Source organism: Xenopus tropicalis, chromosome 8, assembly GCF_000004195.4.
Source record: "Xenopus tropicalis strain Nigerian chromosome 8, UCB_Xtro_10.0, whole genome shotgun sequence".
Classification (NCBI taxonomy): Eukaryota; Metazoa; Chordata; class Amphibia; order Anura; family Pipidae; genus Xenopus; species Xenopus tropicalis.
This window is the reverse complement of record NC_030684.2, coordinates 106,042,008-106,055,717: the sequence shown is the minus strand read 5'-3', so window position 1 is coordinate 106,055,717 and position 13,710 is coordinate 106,042,008. Positions and strand designations below refer to the sequence as shown.

Here is a 13,710-nt window from a genome sequence, read left to right as displayed (position 1 = left end):
GTCTTTAACAGGAGCCACAGACACCAATATAGGGGCTCATCATGCACACACCACATCCCCACATACAGTGATGACTTAGATTAATAGGGGAAAGGCGAATGTGTTAACACAAGTTTCTACACAAAACTCATGAAAGCAGCCAGAGTTAATATCACTTAATCTAGAAATATTGGGTTAACATCACAAGACCTTCCCCTTATTAGCAGTCAGGGAGATACAATAAAAACAATACAATAAAAACCTTTTTATCTTCTTTTTTTCATTAATCTCAAGATGAATGCAACATACAGCAACATGCAACAAGGCAAGGGAACAGAATCACAAAATTTCAGTCAATGTGTAAGTATCTTCTACAGCAGGAGTCCCCAAACTTTCTTACACCCCCAAACCAATCACTGGACACTTGTGGCTAAATCAGTCAGTTGGGAGGGTATCATTCTTCTACCCTACTGGAACATGCACACAGACTATTGCACATAAGCCAAATGGGTAGGAGTGGAGCTGTACAAGTTTATTTATATTTCATTCAATTTCCTATAATATTAATATATATATTATAGCGAACCCAGGGTGGCACTCTGATTCAGCTCTTAGCTCGGGTGCAAGGTAAATCATTTAAATATCCAAAAAAGACCAGCAACACCAAGTTATTTTCCAAAAACAATCAATTGTGTATTAAAAACGCATGAACAGCCAACGTGAGAAAGGTCCCGATGGGGACCGAAACGTAACGTTGGCTGTTCATGCGTTTTTAATACACAATTGATTGTTTTTGGAAAATAACTCGGTGTTGCTGGTCTTTTTTGGATAAATATATATATACGTGTAAACATATTACATTGCCTTCCACCACCTGTGCAGTATACGCGCATCTAATCACTTGACATATAAAATAAATTAAGCAGTGCTCACATCATACACAAAGCAGATTTTATATGCAATCTGCTGTACCAGGAAATAAGCCTTGAAATTTCTAATTCACGAGGACTGACATATAAAGAAGAAAGCAAATGGCCATTCCATTTTGAGAAACAAAAATGAAAAATCTTAAACAGCTGCAAAAAATGTTTCTCCTTTTCTTAAAAAAAAAAAAAAAAAAAGCAGAAATAAAGGTCACCCACAAGCCATGTCCGTGTTTATATTTTAGCTATGTTACAACCTGAAACATTACAATATTGAACATTACCTCTGAACAAAGTGTTCATCCTGAGGTGTTTATTCAAATGTAAATGAGATTTTGCCCAATTAAAGTAAATGTTATTCTTTGCAACTTACCAGTATACCTCAAAACATTTTCAATAGGTTTAGGGCTGTGACACACGAGATTTCGGCAAATCGTGCGCCGCGTATGCCATTCCACCGGCGATTTACATTCTAGCCGGTGGGATGGAATTTCGGGGAGATAAGTCACCCACGACAAGGGGGATTTGTTGTGGTGCGACTGATCTCCCTGTGTGTCACAGCCCTTAAAGTTCTTTGTAGATACAATGGCAACCAAAAGCAGTATCTGACTTTGCTGCACTGCTTGTTCTGACACTTCAAACAACACAGTAGTCTTGCCCCCTACAGTAAAAATGCTTTTCACAATGCCTTGCATACTTCCTTACAGATCTGTTAATCAGATGGATTGCTCAAAATAATTTCATTAGTCTGAATCAGCAATGCATACAACAGAATGGGATATACAGATACTGCTTTCAATGACAATTATATTAACAAATAAAACTGGCCTTACATGTGCTGATAAAAGCTGTTGACAAGGTCCCTCCAAACCAAGTTTCCTGCTTGATGACTGGTGTAGCAGAAAACTGTACTTCATGATAACTAACTAGCATAAATCCATGTGGATAGCCAAACAATCCTACTGGTTTGAAAGTTTATTTTTAGATGACTGTTAGTCATTGTGTTCCAGAATAAAAAATATTTTCTTTATTCAGAAAACACTGGGTCCAAAGCATTAAAATACAACAGATCCCTTACTTGCACCTACCATGATGTTCATGAACACTCCCTGTCTAGAAAAGGGTGTAAAAAAAAAAAAAAAAAAAAAAAAAAAATGTAGCTGCTCTAATATCCTGCCCCAGCAAGTAAATTAGTGCCTTGGGCATGTTCAGTTTAGCCGAGTATACCATACCAAAAGGTATCCTGGACTCAGGCTTTTAGAAAGGCTGTATAAATTATTTTATTAAACAATACATGGTATTAAACCACTATAAAAAGAATAAAAAATATAACTTGGAATAACAAATAAGAAATTGTAAAATGTTGGCATTCACTTAAAGGGGTCCACCCCCCCAAAACAAAGAAAAGGAAATTCTAATATGCAGTAATTAATTTTTAATTACTGTACAATTAACTGACAATAGTTTCAAAGTTATAAGTAAATGTAATTGCTATTGAAAGCAGTAGCTTTGTTTGCATTCCCCAGAAACAACATATCATAAACCAAATCTCCAAGAGAACTGGTGAACTGACTTCTGCTACAATTTTCCAGACCCAGAAACAGAAAAATAAATATTGCTTACAGTTGCGTTTACATTTACAAATAACTTCCAAACGATTTAACATTGTAAATGAAAGCATAACATTTTCTTACAATATGGCTCAGAAAACAAACAGTTTTTGGGTGGAGAGCCCCAAGTAATGAAAATTTAATTTCCTGTTACAGATTACATTTTTATATTGATTTGGCTAAAGAATTAGGAGTGTTCCATGGCATATGGCAAGTTGGACAACACGGAAGCAATAATTGTGTTATGGTAATCCTTAGGAAGAGTGCTTAGCTAATTATAATAAGCACAGAACAAAGGAATCTCCCACAGTTACACCCAGAGGTTGCAGGGCACAAAGTCAATTTAACTGCTTTAACATGCAGAACTGAAACCGAATGCTTCTAACAAAAGCTGGTATAATCACAGGTTTTACACAGTGTGCTAAAGTGATTTCACACCAGGCTGAAATTATATCACTGACACTCACTAGTCAATGGAATAAAAAACTTACCACCAAAAAAGGTGGCTAAGGAGAAAAAAAAACAATAGTTACTTTAAAACTGACGATTATCATTTCAGAAAATTGTAGGGAACTAGTAAAATGGGTTACATATAGAGAGAAAAAACTTTCTGATTTACATGTACAGCTGGGATAATTTACAGTGGGTTAGAATCTGTTTCCCAGTGCTTTTCCAGCATAAATGAACACAGTGGAATGCAAAGCCATGCTTTTCAGATTGGGCTGTTTGTCTGCCCAATACATTTCTGTGCAAGCCAGATGGGTGGAACCATTTCATTGTATATATTACCAGCAGCAATTAAAACTCTGTGATTTAGTTTTTAGGAACACTCACAACTGTATTTCCCAAACAGCAAGTCAGACACACGTCATTTGCTTGGTTTTCCAGTACAGTTAGAACCATTAAACCCCAGTTACAATTTATTTATTTTTATGCATTGGGCTCAGATGTCCAAACTACATAGAGTTCTGTTAGTGAAAAAGGCCTAAAGCTGGCAATACATAAGGCAAAATTAGAGGACGATTCTGACACTCCTAAGAAAGTTGCAGATTACTGGCCCGTGTATAGAGTCAAAAACAGTCTTTCTAAACAATATTTGGTCATTGAGGAGCTACATCAAAATCTAGAGATACATTTTTGGTTTTAAGTTAGTTGCATACAGCAAACAAAGCTAAGTGGTAAAAAGCTAGATTAGTTATCTTAGAGGGATAGATCACTTCTAAATTAACGTATATGGCTTGTACCAAAGCCACAAAGGAAAATGCAGCTAGGGTGGCAAGATTTTAGTGGTGGAATGTAGTCCCTGGGGCCTGCATCAGCACTGGGAAATGGGCAGAGGATTCAAACAGTGTCAAAATATCCTGCCCACCCCAGCCTGGCCCATTCTGTAAGAGTGGGCTGGATGGAAGGGGATGTGAGGCAAGCAAAGCAGGAGCCCCATCCTAGGGGTCCATAATATGGAAAGCCATCCTTGGAAAGACTGAAAGATGAAGATAAGCAATAACAAATTACCCAAAGGGCTATGAATTTTAAGTCAGATATTGGTCGAATTGGGCCGTTGAGGGTCCCCATACATGGGCAGATAAGCTACTCAATCAGCCTAAATCTGCCTGTGAATGGCCACCTTTGGTGCTTTATAAATAAATAATAATAATAATAATAAGTAAAACCATTGTATTCTACAGAGGTTTTCTGGTATCTGCTATGCAAACTGTGCTGTATTGCCCTATTTCAGATTTAATGGCTGCCACCATAGCTACACAGCAGCTCATTTATTTATATAGTAAGCACACAAGTTTTACCAGTGCAGGGCAAAAGTGCATTATAGCTTAATTACTCTAAAAAACTTAAATTTTTGGTGTTATTGTTACTTTAAGTTAGCTTTATGGATGCATTCTTCTCCAAGTTATAGAAGCTTATCTAGAGGGGAGTGAAAAGAATGCTGAGAGGGCTGGTTTCTGAGTAACACCACAAGGAAAGTTTTACAACTGTGCCCTTTTAGCCAACATGGAAAATATCTTTGTATTGACAATAATTGTAATCTCACAGATGCTGCACCCACCAGTCAGGAAACTAAAGCTGGCCATACACGCACCAATACTATCGTACGAAACCTCGTTTCGTACGATATTCGGTGCGTGTATGGCATGTCGGCGAGTCGGCCGATATCGCAGGAAGCTGCTGATATCGGACGACTCGCCGATCGGCCAGGTTACAAAATTTTGATCGGGCGCCGTAGAAGGCGCCTGACCAAAATCTGCCGTCAGGGCTGAATCGGCACAAGGAGGTAGAAATCCTATTGTTTCTACCTCCTTATCTGCTGTTTCAGCCCTGACTGTGTGTGGCGGATCTGACGATATTTCGTGCGACCGATGGTCGCAAGAAACATCGTCAGATCGCCACGTGTATGGCCAGCTTTAGTGTTACCAAGTTGTAATCACCTGACCTGCAGGTGCACAGGTAGGGTCAACACAATTACCATTAGTGAATAGTGCAGATGGCATAAAACTAGAATTTATGCAGAATATGTTAATCCTACCTATTAATAAATTATGTTCTGGTTTAACAAAAATATATAATTTTAAAATCATGAAGAATAAGCAACCTTTATACCCTTCTGCTTGTGGAAAAATAATCAAATCTTTATGGGTCCTTCCTAAGGACTATGGGGCGCACAGTGTATTCTCCACCAATGAAGAAGTGTCATGGGACTCAACGTGACTAGCACAGATTTGTGGAATTTGTCCAGAAACCACAAATACACACATTTAATAGGCAAAATCTGTTTGCTTAAATAACAGGCTGAATGGCCATGACTTGAAAAAACTCAATAATGTGAATCGCTGGTTGAAAGGCATATGCAAGTCGCCGAAGTTTCCTTGCAAAGGAAACTTTGCCGGTGTATAGGAATTTTGGGGATATTAGTCGATCACTGTAGCAAAGATTTAACAAGGGCGACTAATCTTCCCTGTGGGACATTAGCCTTAGAAAGTAAAAGAAAACAACTCCATGAAAGAATTAAAATGTGTAAAATATAAAAAGCGATTTAAACAAATCACCACCCTTCAAACGAAAAAGAATCATGGCAGCAATATCACCAATAAAATTTTCTATACTCATGGTATATTATAAAATCATATTTTAACACCACCTTGAAAGTGAAGCCCTATTATCCATAATTTAATTTTATGGCTAAGATTCATTTTGCTGTTTTATGTAGAGTACATGATAGTGTTAAATATTGCAATTAAAATGTGTATTATGGCAGCCTGGGAGAGGAAACATGTATTTCTACATATGTGTTGTGATGCCACGGGACAGAGTCTGATGTAAATTGACATGCATTCCCTGCAAATTACAGCATAATATGTCACAGCTATAAAAAGGATAACAATATTTATATCACACACATTTTTAGTTGGGAGGAAAAAAAAAAAATGAAAACCAGACTGAATTAGCTCCACTGACTTCAATGTTATATTCCACAAAAGCAAATACAAGTGAGTTTCATATGCACATGATAATACAGTAAACCAAAACCCATTTCATGTTTGGCACTTGCACATATACACCTTTCTAAACATGCAATCTTTGATGGTACTGGTTATTTGAAACTAGACCTCTAGACCCACATCTTACATAAGTTCAACTAATTCCTTCCACAGAAAACAGATGCTGCAAGCGTTATGCCTACAGAATCTGCTAGACATACCATGTTTATTTAATGAGAATATATCTTATACATGCTATAATCAACACGGACCTCTCAGCATAGTTCAATAACCCATTAGTCCACTAGAAAACATGTCAGCACTGTTATTTTACCAAGTATCAGTTCAGCACACTGCTGCTTTAAACAATTTGTGAGGCCTTGAAGGAAGCCTTTTAGCCCACACAAGAATGCATGAATAATACATGCTCTTGATATAGAAGTATTGACTTCCTTGCCAAACCAATAATCATGATCCTGAAATACCATATAAGCAGCCCTGGTGTTGAAGTAAAGGCAGACGGTGATTATGGTTGCAAATATGTACTTCAAAATGGACAAAAAAACAATTACTTAGGTACAGAAGTTTTAGAATTAGAAGTATGCAGCTAAAGGTGTTTTGTTGTCAGTCCAATACACGCTAGTAAAATAATTAGGCCGTGAGGTACAAACTATGCAACAGAAAAAAAATAGCAGCCTATTAATGTCAACAAGACAAGATGTTTATAGTAGTTTGTCCCTACAGATATAAATTAGTAATGTATTTATTTGCACTGCTGAAACACAAACCTTTAATGTGCTCGCAAAGCTGATTAGTTCAGGGCACAGGAGGGGCGAAAAGTGTAAAGCCTGGACTTCTTCAGGCTGACTGTGTCCCAAAAGAGGGTGAAGTCCAAACTTCATAAAAACGTAAGGCAACATAATGCTGACTTGTCAGCAAGTTCACAAGGCAAATGGTCCCGTCAGGAAATCAAACTTAAATAAGGGTTATCTCCAGAGACGCAATAAGATTTTCTACCCTAGAGAGACATCATTTATAGTACGCGGCCAAGCAAACACTCTGTAACCACAGCTGTAACAGACACCTGGGAGGTCAAATCATACAACCACATAATGGAAAATACATTTTATTAGATTTGGATTTCTTTAACTCTGAATTCCAGACAGGCCTATGTAAAGCCAGCAAATATTTTGCTAGCAGCAGGTAAGTAAAAATATATCACCAGTTCAACAGCTTAAATTTAAAAGGACAAGGTAAGTGAAAATTATTTTTTCCTGTTATTTTTATAGCACTGATAAATTTCTGCAGCACTTTACAGAACTTATACCTTATTAACATAATTACCTGATCCAGAGGAGCTTACAATCTAAAGTCCCTATCACATTCACACACACACGCTCAATGGTTAATTTAATCAGAAGCAAATGAACTTTATGTTTATGGAGTTTGGTCCTGACTGCCAAAAGGGAACATTGTGAAAAGTGGAGGTGCAGCATTGATAGGATAACAATACCCAGTCTGATTTTTTATCAAAATGGAGCCCCACCAACCAGGGGTGCAAGGTTAGCAGTCATATTAACTGCTTTACCTGACTAATAAGCAATCCCCAATGATTTTCAATTTCCTGTGGTTTTGGTGCAAAAATGCATACTTACGCCAAAATCTGCTCCTTGTGCCGGCACCCGGGCCAACACAATGGCTCCAAGTGCAGGCACAGGAAGAGGCTGATGTCAGCATAGGGGCTATTTCAAAGCCTGTGTTTATCCACAGGCTGCGAATCAGCCCTGTGTGGCATTAGGCTAGCGACACAGGGCGTATTATCGGCCTGTGTTTTATCAAATTTACCCCTACGGTTATAGAATCTGAAAGTTGTGCCGGCACCCGGACACATTGCTTCAGCCTGGGTGCAGGCACATGCACTGTATTTCAGTCCAAATCTGTGTTCTTGAGCAGTTTCCAGCTGAAATATGCTGCATGTGCCTGCACCAAGGTGAAGACAATGCTTCTGGGTGCAGGCTGGTGCCAGCGTGGGGGCTGATTCTCAGTATGCGCTTGTCCGCAGGCTGAGAGTCAACCCCATGTGGCACTAGCCTTAGCCTTTTGTGTAAAGAAAAGCTGTCAAACAAGCTCCTCTTCACTGATATAGTCAAATAAAGCTGTTCTGTCGATTTGGTCCCATACACTGGGAATGTGAAAACGATACCAACTATTTGCAGTTTAACTCTTGTTTGTTAATTTATTATAAAAACCCCTGTTGGTTATATCATTGTAAAGCTTTGCATAACTTGTTAGTTCTACATAAATCCTGCTAAGTATGACAATATTCATATAACGCTTAGTATGAATTATTCTGAGTCAGTCCCTACTTGTCAGAGTAAATAACCTCCCTCAGCAAGGAGGGCTTCTATGACAGCTTCACTGTTTTATTAGATAATAGGAGTCCTCAGGACATTTATGTCGTAGCTCAGACTCTATTCCAATACCTTAAAGCAGGGGTCTCAAACTCGCGGCCCTCGGTACAGTATTTTGTGGCCCGCACCAACGCCTTCTCAAAAGCAATGAATGGATTGCGATTTTTATTGCGATTCAAGGGATAATGCAAGGCACGGCGGGCAGCTAATTGTGCACACAGAACGTCTTCCCATAATAACTGTTATGATGGTATAACGTCATTTCCGCAATCAGCAGCTCCCGCCCGCCGTGCCTTGCATTATCCCTTGAAAACCAATTTTTTGTGAAATCCCTTATGCGGCCCAGTCTCATCCTGACTTTGCCTCCTGCGGCCCCCAGGTAAATTGAGTTTGAGCCCCCTGCCTTAAAGTGACAAATATGAGGGTCTTCTGTGTAATATTGTCACAGTTCCTAAAAGCAACTATAGGCTCCAGATCCTATAGTTACCACTGAGGGATTAAAAAGAACCGTGCACGAAGCGTACAGTGAACAATTATCAATTTCCATATTTATGTGACAAAAAGTCACGTGATTTTAAGGATTCTGTTCGGCCAGATCTGAATCCTGGGCGAATCCAGAACCGAATAATTGATTTGGTGCATCCCTAATAGGAACCAACCATCTTCTATAGTCTGAGACCTAGGAGGAGATTTATCAAGACACGAATGCTCGGAGCGTATTTCCGCCGATTTTTTCGTACGCCTGCGCAAAAAATTCGGGAAGGTTCTGCCGCTGTTTACAATCGTTCAGTACGAAAATTTTGTGACTTTCAGACTAATACGTTTTTTTTGTAGGCACTTTCGTGATATTTGCAATCATCAGAAATTATCGTATCCAATCCAAATTTTTCCCATTCGGAATTCGAATTTGTGTGTTAATAAATCTACCCCCTAGTGATTGCCATACTTTATTTCAAGAGCCCCCACAGGTCTAACCTAGTAACAAGGGACCCCTTTAGTCCATTACATGGTTACAGATACAGGAAACCATTGGTGAGTCACTCAAATTAACCCAAGGAGATAAAGGACGGAAAAACAAATGTTCAGTACAAATTTCACTCCAATTGACAATCAGATGGGGCATTTGGGTGTATCTAGATGAAGCCTTATTCCCTTTAACCTCACCCAATAAAGAAATCATACTGAGTCCCCTTGCCTCTGCTCTAGGCTCCCCTGGTGATGCCAGTACTACAAACTGGGAACCACTGGCCTAAGATGAACAAAGTATATGTGATTCCAAACCATCTTATCCCATCATGCACATCATAATAGCACTGGTGCTGCTGCATCTGGCACACGTTTCATGGGTACAACAGACAACTTGCAGACAGACAGATTGCCTGATATTGGCATGTAGCAGAGTTAGAAAAGCTCATTACTGCGCAGCAGCCTGGGGGTTAAAAATGACGGTGTTTTAGGGCAACACATTACAGCCAATACTACATATGTTTAAAACTCAATGGTATTTTCTTATTAAAGTACACAAACAGAGAAATGCGTAGAAGTTAAACTAATAAGCCCTTCAATTATAACACACACAAAATGCCATCAGGCAAGGGCTATTACAGTCTCCACTTGTTATAGACGAGCGCCTATCATTCTACTGGGGGTTATGGGAGTTGTAGTTCACCCAACGCCGTGACGTAAAGATCCCTAACCCAGGGTCATGTGGATCAAGCAGCCCAATAACTCGTCACGTGACAGACGGATGGGTTACCGCTTTGCTAAAGTGTATTGCTTCCCCAGTGGAAGGGGACATACATACATCAGGCATCTCCTTCGCGATGTGCGGGGAGCGCCATATTCTCGGAACAGTCATTCCAAACTGAATAAAAGGCTTTCACTCACCTGAGGAGTGGCACATCCGTCCTTCCAACCCCAGTCTGCGGCTCCGCTTCCCAGGTCTCTCACCTGCCAATCCACAACCTAACCCAACAGCACTCACTGCTCACAGCCGCTGCGGAGCCACCCAACTCCAGAACCGCCTCCTCAAGCAGGATACAGTGTTAATTGGTCCCGCTACCTTTCCGTCATACACACTGCCCCGCCCATTTCCCTCCTCTTCGACGCCTCCCACCTCTTTGCACCCTGTGCCCGCAGCTCAGAGTGCTCGCCTCTTCGTGCTTCGATTGGTCAGCTTTAACTTATCGTCTGGCAATTCGCTGTAACTACAAGAAGCGAGTAATGTCATTGGCCAAAGTTGCATGCCGTCTAAAGTTCGATGGAAGAAGGTATTTCCGCTGTGTTTGGTTGCAGAGCAGCGTTTGGAACAGACGCTGAGTATGGCGCACTGAGTATTGAATACCACACAGAGTACAGGAGCTGGAAAGTTCTGTACTCTGTAGACTGCCGAGAGTTAATAAGAAAAAATGGATGCTGTTTGTTGCTTGTGTAGTAGCGCAAGTTAACTAAATGGGCAAACAAACCATGGAAATAGGTATAGTTACTATCCCATAAACACAAAGCAGAAACTTTCTTGCATTTTTGGTTGGAGTTAAGGTGGCCGTACGCACAAAATTAGTTCATTTAGGTAAGGTGGGCGATACTGTGCTAATGTGAGCCAGTGATTAATACACCAATGCGGTCATTGATCAGATGGGAATGTCAAAGCCTGCCTGATCTACATCTGACTGGTTTTTGGCCAGATGTAAGTTAGAGAGGCATTTCAGAGGGCCCAGGGCTGATCTTTCCTTGAGGCAAGGTTAGGGTAGCCACATTTGCTGGGTTTTAAACCCTGACAAAGGGCCAGTGACATCAACACGCAAACCACTAATGTTATCATGTGATGATGTCATGGGTTATTCAGAATTTTGAGAACCGGATAGAAGGTTCTGACCCGCACAGCCCCTTGAAAAACTGGGCTGACTGGGTCAAAACCGGACAGGTGGCAACCATAGACAAGGTAAGAACCTTGCAGCAGAGAGTGCCCAGTTGCTGCCCTTGGTAACTTTAAGAGCCAAATTTTCGCAATAGCAATTACACCGAATTTGTGTCTTAATAAATCTACCCCCTAGTGATTGCCATACTTTATTTCAAGAGCCCCCAGAGGTCTAACCTAGTAATAAGGGACCCCTTTAGTCCATTACATGGTTACAGATACAGGAAACCATTGGTGAGTCACTCAAATTAACCCAAGGAGATAAAGGACGGAAAAACAAATGTTCATCACAAATCTCATTCCAATTGACAGATGGGGCTTTTGGGGTGTATCTAGGTGAAGCCTTATTCCCTTAAACCTCACCCAATAAAGAAATCATACTGAGTCCCCTTGCCTCTGCTCTAGGCTCCCCTGGTGATGCCAGTACTACAAACTGGGAACCACTGGCCTAAGTTGAACAAAGTATATGTGATTCCAAACCATCTTATCCCATCATGCACATCATAATAGCACTGGTGCTGCTGCATCTGGCACACGTTTCATGGGTACAACAGACAACTTGCAGACAGACCAATTGCCTGATATTGGCATGTAGCAGAGTTAGAAAAGCTCATTACTGCGCAGCAGCCTGGGGGTTAAAAATTACGGTGTTTTAAGGTAACACATTACAGCCAATACTACCCTAGGATCACCCTGGGTGGGCCCCATATGTGGGCAGATAGGCTGCAGACTGTAGTCTATGTCTGCCTGTTGGTTCTTGGTTGATGGCTGGCTAAGACAAAGAGTTTATGACTCATGGTTGCAGATATAATATATTTGTAGGGACAGTTTTATCATTTATTTTCCTTCAAAAATAAAAATCTGACAATGAAGACTTGAAATGAAATATGCCAGAGGTTCCTGGAAACTACTCACTGTATAAAGAACATAAAGAAGAAAGGCAGTTATTTCAGTGCTTACACACCACAAATGGCACCTGTGTCAGGTTATAATTTAGGGTCCCTAGCTTCTTAATGGCTACTCAAGCATAGGGTTGCCACTTTGACAGTATTTTACAAGCTTGGCTGGTAAAAATCATATTTGATAGGAAAGAATGATAAAAATATAGGAAGGCTGGTATATTTTTCAAGAAATGTCACAGGTTGGACATTTATGAGGCCTTTTTCTACTGTCGAAAACCTAGGCCAAGTATAGACCAAAGCAATGATCTTCAACAAGTTTTTTTAGCCTCTAAGCAGGTGCTTTTTTAAATTTTGGAGTCAAGTTTTGGTTGTATAAAAAACAGGTGTACTGCCAAAGAGAGCACATAGGGGATAACAAATAACCAACCACAACCCTTAGTTGTCACCCCCAGGAACTATTTTTATGCTTGTGTTGCTCCCCTACTGTTTTTATATTTTGAAGTTTGGGAACCTGCAGACCAAAGCCATTTAAGATAACCCAATATGTATGGTTAAAGAGAGCTAAAGAACCCTCTCCAAAATGAGCATGTTATGTTTTAAAGAGAAATTTTATGCCTGAACATGGCAGATCTCTATAAAAATATATCGCATAAGTAGCCCATATATAAAATATTTTTTTCTGTGACTGAAGCCTTTATAATAAAATATATACTTTTCTAGTGGTATGTGACATTGGATATTTCATATAGAAAAACTGCCATTTAAGTGCAAAGTACGCAAACCAAGGAAAAATGTACATGCTTGGTTACATTAGCCAATGAATAGATGGAGGTATGATTTTTACTCCCACCCTATTTCCTGTTAGTCAAATTCTGCATTATTTCATGTCAGGTGATTAGTGAATAACACACAACACATGTCAAAATGGTGGCTTAAGGTAAGAGGACAGTAATTACTGATATGTATTTGCCAGTTTGATAAGATTCTTTTTAAGGTCACTGATACAAATTATCCTTGGTTAAGTATTAAATCTGAAAGTTTAGTTTTCCTTTAATAAACAACTTCAGAAGCACACATCACACCCTTCCCCCAGACATTACAGATTGAGCCACAGACCATATGAGGCCTTTATTGCAGGTAATGGGGTGAGTGGTAGTCTAAATTGGCTTTTTATTGAGTCCTGCAGCTGTGCTGAGGAGGAGGATGTGCCAAACATAGAGCTCAGTGAATCAATTCTGTATCACCCAGTCTCAGTGCATGCTTGGTGTTGTAGCTGTACTATAACCTGGGCAGCAGGCCCCAGGTTAATTGAACAGTATACTCCTGTTGTTCAGCATGAATGCAATGTATAGAGCTTGTGTTGAATATACTTTTTACCTGTTGTTTTAATCATAAAAAAATTATGTGTTTTGGTATTTCTTGAGCTAAAGAAAGAGCACAAGCAGAAAATTTAAGCTACTCCATGTTTGGTTTTTGT

At 39.8% G+C, this 13,710-nt stretch overlaps 2 protein-coding genes across 5 annotated transcripts in view; one reads left to right on the top strand and one right to left on the bottom strand.

Annotated features, from left to right (window-relative positions):
- Positions 1–10,486, bottom strand: part of numb (numb homolog) — a 62,356-nt gene extending 51,870 nt beyond the window's left edge. For 2 of the 4 annotated variants that reach the window (XM_012967830.3, XM_018096089.2), the window contains exon 1: positions 10,302–10,483. The gene's annotated coding sequence lies outside the window, so the exon portion shown is untranslated. Of the gene's footprint in view, positions 1–10,301 lie in introns of all 4 variants that reach the window. The other 2 variants (XM_012967832.3, XM_012967831.3) reach the window with 2 other exon arrangements.
- A 60-nt stretch (positions 10,487–10,546) lies between these two features.
- stard9 (StAR related lipid transfer domain containing 9) overlaps positions 10,547–13,710 on the top strand; it is a 93,822-nt gene continuing 90,658 nt past the window's right edge. The window contains exon 1 of the mRNA XM_018096600.2: positions 10,547–10,684. Coding sequence (XP_017952089.2) covers positions 10,638–10,684 — 47 coding nt within the window. The 5' untranslated portion in view covers positions 10,547–10,637. The remainder of the gene's footprint in view (positions 10,685–13,710) is intronic.